The 5,644-nt window shown below is 64.3% G+C and overlaps 1 protein-coding gene across 2 annotated transcripts; it reads left to right on the top strand.

Moving 5' to 3' along the window:
* The first annotated feature begins 1,434 nt into the window (after positions 1-1,434).
* Positions 1,435-5,141, top strand: LOC119942782 (phosphoglycolate phosphatase). Of its 2 annotated transcripts, XM_038763732.1 has the most exons (3): positions 1,435-2,161; positions 4,513-4,833; positions 5,050-5,141. In XM_038763732.1, exons 1-3 carry the CDS (start codon positions 1,450-1,452, stop codon positions 5,058-5,060), a joined length of 1,044 nt encoding a protein of 347 aa, XP_038619660.1. In that variant the 5' UTR covers positions 1,435-1,449; the 3' UTR covers positions 5,061-5,141. The 2 variants fall into 2 exon arrangements, with proteins under 2 accessions (XP_038619660.1, XP_038619661.1); XM_038763733.1 differs by lacking the exon at positions 5,050-5,141 and having other exon boundaries at positions 4,513-4,948.
* The last annotated feature ends 503 nt before the right edge of the window (positions 5,142-5,644 follow it).

The following is a 5,644-nucleotide window of genomic DNA, read 5'->3' as shown; positions in this document are numbered from 1 at the left end:
CGAGCGCTTAGCACAGTGCTCTGCACACAGTAAGCGCTCAATCAATACGATTGATCGATTGATTGACTCACTAGCCTTTCGGTCACCGTTCACCGGGAACACACGAAGCGGGAGTGATTGAAAACGCCTGAATCATCATCATCATCAATCTCATTTATTGAGCGCTTACTATGTGCAGAGCACTGGACTAAGCGCTTGGGAAGTACAAACTGGCAACATAGAGAGACGGTCCCTACCCACCAGCGGGCTCACAGTCTAAAAGGGGGAGACAGAGAACAAAACCAAACGTACTAACAAAATAAAATAAATAGGATAGATATGTACAAGTAATATAAATAAATAAACAAATAGAGTAATAAATATGTACAAACATATATACATCTATACAGGTGCTGTGGGGAAGGGAAGGAGGTAAGGTGGGGGGGATGGAGAGGGGGACGAGGGGGAGAGGAAGGAAGGGGCTCAGTCTGGGAAGGCCTCCTGGAGGAGGTGAGCTCTCAGCAGGGCCTTGAAGGGAGAATGAATGCGAACCCGCTGTTGGGTAGGGACCGTCTCTCTATGTTGCCAACTTGCACTTCCCAAGGGCTTAGTACAGTGCTCTGCACACAGTAAGCGCTCAATAAATATGATTGAAGGGCCTCCCTTCAAGCCCCTACTGAGAGCTCACCTCCTCCAGGAGGCCTTCCCAGGCTGAGCCCCCTCCTTCCTCTCCCCCTCGCCCCCCTCTCCATCCCCCCACCTTACCTCCTTCCCTTCCCCACAGCACCTGTATATGTATATATGTTTGTACATATTTATTACTCTATTTCTTTATTTCTTTATTTCACTTGTACATATCTATTCATTTTATTTTGTTAATATGTTTGGTTTTGTTCTCTGTCTCCCCCTTCTAGACTGTGAGCCCGCTGTTGGGCAGGGACCGTCTCTCTATGTTGCCAACTTGTGCTTCCCAAGCGCTTAGCACAGTGCTCTGCACACAGTAAGCGCTCAATAAATACGACTGATTGATTGATTGATTGGATGAACGGGTGCCGTGGACTTGGGGCTCTGCTGGGACGCGCATGCGCAGTAGGGGCGCGGCCGGGCCGGGTGGGGGGGGCGACCCCTCCGCCGAGCGGGCCGGCGCCGGCCAATGGGCAGCCCGGACGGGCCGCCTACGTCACACAGGCGGGTGACGTCAGCGCACGTGACCCCGCCCGCCTGTCGGAATGCGCCTCTCGGCCCCCGGGGGGCTTTCCGCGCCGCCGGCCGGCCGCCGTCCAGCCAATCGTCGGCGGGCTCCGCCGGCAGGAGCCAATCGGCGGGCGCCTCCCCGGGGCGGGGCCGGTAGGCGGGCGCGGATTGGCTCCGAGCGGCGGGGCGGGGGGGCTCTCCGGCGCCGCCCGGTGGCGGCGGTGGGGGCGGCCCCGCGCGGGGCAGACGAGCGCCGCGGAGCGGCGGCCGGTAGTCATGGCGGCGCCCGGTTGCCCGGCGGCGCCCGGTTGCCCGGCGGCTCCCGGTTGCCCGGCGGCGCCCGGCGCCCCGATGCCCGGCTGCGTCCGGCTGAGCGCCCGCGGGGCGGCGGCGCTGCTGTCCGAGGTGGACACGCTGCTGTTCGACTGCGACGGCGTGCTGTGGCGCGGGGAGACGGCGGTGCCCGGCGCGCCCGAGACGCTGTCGGCGCTGCGGGCGCGGGGCAAGCGGCTGGGCTTCGTCACCAACAACAGCAGCAAGACCCGCGCCGCCTACGCCGACAAGCTGCGGCGCCTGGGCTTCGGGGGCCCGGGGGCGGCGGGGACCGGGACCGGGACCGGGGCCGGGCCCGAGGTGTTCGGCACCGCCTACTGCGCCGCGCTGTTCCTCCGGCGGCGGCTGGGCCCCTCGGCCGGGCCCCCCGCCAAGGCCTTCGTGCTGGGCAGCCCGGCGCTGGCGGCCGAGCTGGAGGCCGTGGGCATCCCCAGCCTGGGCGTGGGGCCCGACCCGCTGCCGCCCGGCGGGCCCGGGGACTGGCCCCAGGCGCCGCTGGACCCGGCCGTGCGCGCCGTGGTGGTGGGCTACGACCCCCACTTCAGCTACATGAAGCTGGCCCGGGCCGTGCGCTACCTCCAGCGGCCCGGGTGCCTCTTCGTGGCCACCAACATGGACCACCGCCTCCCGCTCGAGGGAGGCCGCTTCGTCCCCGGTGCGGCCCGGACCGACGCCCCCGACCTGGCCCCCCTCTCCTCCGCCCCCGCCTTCCTGCCGCTCACCGTTCCCCCCGAATCCTCCTTCCCCTGACCTTTCTCCCCCCGGCCTCCTTCCCCCGAATCCTCCTTCCCCTGACCTTTCTCCCCCCGGCCTCCTTCCCCTGACCTTTCTCCCCGGCCTCCTTCCCCCGAATCCTCCTTCCCCTGACCTTTCTCCCCCCGGCCTCCTTCCCCCGAATCCTCCTTCCCCTGACCTTTCACCCCCCGGCCTCCTTCCCCCGAATCCTCCTTCCCCTGACCTTTCCCCCGAATCCTCCTTCCCCCGAATCCTCCTTCCCCTGACCTTTCTCCCCGGCCTTCTTCCCCCGAATCCTCCTTCCCCTGACCTTTCTCCCCCCGGCCTCCTTCCCCCGAATCCTCCTTCCGCTGACCTTTCACCCCCCGGCCTCCTTCCCCCGAATCCTCCTTCCCCTGACCTTTCCCCCGAATCCTCCTTCCCCCGAATCCTCCTTCCCCTGACCTTTCCCCCCGGCCTCCTTCCCCTGAATTCTCCTGCCTCTGACCTTTCCCCCGGCCTCCTTCCCCTGAATTCTGTCTCTGACCTCTCCCCCGGGCCTCCTTCCCCCGAATCCTCATTCCCCTGACCTTTCCCCCGGCCTCCTTCCCCCAAATCCTCCTTCCCCTGACCTTTCCCCCGGCCTCCTTCCCCCAAATCCTCCTTCCCCTGACCTTTCCCCCGGCCTCCTTCCCCTGAATTCTCCTGCCTCTGACCATTCTCTCCCCGCCCCCACCGGTCTCCTTCCCCTGAATTCTCCTACCTCTGACTTCTCCCCCCCAGCCTCTGACTTCTCCCCCCGGCCTCCTTCCCCGGAATCCTCCTTTCCCTGACGTTTCTCCCCGGCATTCTACTTTCCCTGACCTTTCCCCCGGCCTCCTTCCCCTGAATTCTCCTGCCTCTGACCTTTCCCCCCAGCCTCCTTCCCCTGAATTCTCCTGCCTCTGACCTTTCCCCCCGGCCTCCTTCCCCTGACCTTTCTCCCCGGCCTCCTTTCCCTGAATTCTCCTGCCTCTGACCTCTCCCCCCGGCCTCCTTCCCCTGAATTCTCCTGTCTCTGACCTTTCCCCCAGGCCTCCTTCCCCTGAATTCTCCTGTCTCTGACCTTTCTCCCCAGCCTCCTTCCCCTGAATTCTCCTGTCTCTGACCTTTCCCCCAGGCCTCCTTCCCCTGAATTCTCCTGTCTCTGACCTTTCTCCCCAGCCTCCTTCCCCTGAATTCTCCTGCCTCTGACCTCTCCCCCTGGCCTCCTTCCCTGGAATCCTACTTTCCCTGACCTTTCTCCCCAGCCTCCTTCCCCTGAATTCTCCTGTCTCTGACCTTTCCCCCCGGCCTCCTTCCCCTGAATCCTCCTTTCCTTGACCTTTCCCCCCAGCCTCCTTGCCCTGAATCTTCCATCCCCCAAATCCTTCCACCAGCCTCTTTTCCTTGAATCCTCCCATCCCCGACCGATTCCCCCATCCTCCTTCCCCCCCGAATCTTCCTCCCCCTGACCCCCCCCACAGTCCCTCCGTCCTCCCTCCCCAACCTTTTCCCCACATCCTCCTTCCCCGATCTTTCCCCTTGTCCTCCTTCCTCCGCCCTTCCCTCGGTCTCCTTCCCCTTACCTCCCCCCCCCCCCCCCCCCCCCCCCGCCCAGCCTTCTTCCCTGACCTTTCCCCCCCATCCCCCTTCCCCTGAATCCTCCTTCCCCTGACCTTTCTCCTTGTCATCCTTCCTCTGCCCTTCCCCCGGTCTCCTTCCCCTTACCATCCCCCCGGCCTCCTTCCTCAACCTTTTCCCTCCTCTCTTCCTCCCCTGTCACCTCTCCCACCCTCTGTACCTCACATCTACCCCGCATGTTCCCCTCCCCATTCCTCCCCTCACACACACGAGCACCCTGACTCCGAGGGCCTCTCTCCTCTCCCGCCGACACCATCTCCCCCTCCCCGGGCGAGGGGTATTCCCGGGTCTGGGAGCCGGGGCAGGTCAGAGCCTGTGGGGAGGTGGCAGTTGAGTTGAGAGAGCAGAGGGCGAAGTTGCCCTCTGGGTGAACCCCTCCAACCATGTACAAGTAAAATAAAGAGAGTAATAAATCTGTACAAATATATATACAGGTGCTGTGGGGAGGGGAAGGAGGTAGGGCAGGGGGAGAGGAAGGAGGGGTTAGACACAGTCCCAGGTTAGACACATCAGGTCTAACCTGATCAGGTTAGACACAGTCCCAGTCCCACGTGGGTCTCATAGTAATGATAATAATAATAATGGCGTATGGTTGTGTCCCCCGTCTGTCAATCTGCGCCCTCCCTCCAGGTACCGGCTGCCTGGTCCGGGCCGTGGAGACGGCGGCCCAGCGCCAGGCCGAAGTGATTGGGAAGCCCAGCCGCTTCATCTTCGAGTGCGTGTCCCAGGAGTACGGGCTGGACCCGGCGCGCACCCTCATGGTGGGCGACCGCCTGGACACGGACATCCTCCTGGGTGCCACCTGCGGCCTGCGGACCCTCCTGACGCTGACCGGCGTGTCCAGCCTCGGGGAGGTGAAGAGCTGCCAGGAGAGCGACTGCCCCACCCGGAGGAAGATGGTCCCCGACTTCTACGTCGAGAGCATCGCCGACCTCTTACCGGCTCTCCAAGGTTAAACGCTCCGGACGCCTTCTGCCGTGCCCTCCCCCTCCCCACCCCGCCCCCAATAAATAAATGTCACCTCCCTCTCCTTGACCAGTGGGCGGGCGTCCCCATCGGCTGAGGGGCCGACGAGGGCCGGGCCCAGACCCCCGTGCCTCTGGCCTTCGGCTTGCATGGGGGAACCCGGCTGGGCTGCGCCCATTTACGGGTCTCTGTCTTTTTAAGATGCACTTTGAAGAGGAGGGGGGTGCGTATCGGGGTGAGCCCTGGGCACCCCTTCCCAACGCAAGAACAGTTAGGGAGACTCCCCGCCGTCCGTCCCCTGACCGCGGCAGGCATCGAGACCCATCGCTCCTGTTACCTCCGGGACGGCCCGAGTGGAGGAGGCCGGTGCTTTCCCAGGCCGCCCAGAAGGTCTTTCGGGGCCCCCGCCCCGCTGGGAGCGGGCGGGGAGTGGGGCCTCACGGCCTTCCCGACGCCGAATCTGCCACGGGGTCTGGGCTACATTGCAGTTACCATGGGAGTCCAGGACTCCTGCCTGCTTCCTTGTCCTCCGCCACTCACCCCCATCTCCCATGGACTCCCACGCCGATTGCCCCCAGCACCCAAGCGGGCCCGGTCCTGGTCGAAAGAGACCCCGCCGGCCCCCCACTCCGTCCCGGATGCTGATGGAGCATCACCGGGACACCCGACCGGGGCGGAAAGTGGCAGGACCCGTGGTCTCCAGCGGGAAGACCTCGCTGACCGTCCACCGGAGCGGCCGAGAGTCCCGCCCGGGGCACGACGGCTTCGGGCCCGGGATCGACCGGCTGCCTTTGGA

The sequence above is a fragment of the Tachyglossus aculeatus genome, chromosome 21 (assembly GCF_015852505.1).
Source record: "Tachyglossus aculeatus isolate mTacAcu1 chromosome 21, mTacAcu1.pri, whole genome shotgun sequence".
Lineage (NCBI taxonomy): Eukaryota > Metazoa > Chordata > Mammalia > Monotremata > Tachyglossidae > Tachyglossus > Tachyglossus aculeatus.
This window is presented reverse-complemented; position numbering and strand designations above follow the sequence as displayed.

What these genes read in the sequence shown, in the direction of transcription:
- LOC119942782 (XM_038763732.1), top strand. Translation starts at nt 1,450, where the DNA reads ATGGCGGCGCCCGGTTGCCCGGCGGCGCCCGGTTGCCCGGCGGCTCCC. An exon ending in GGGAGGCCGCTTCGTCCCCG is followed by an intron (nt 2,162 to 4,512) that starts GTGCGGCCCGGA and finishes CCCTCCCTCCAG; the next exon opens with GTACCGGCTGCCTGGTCCGG.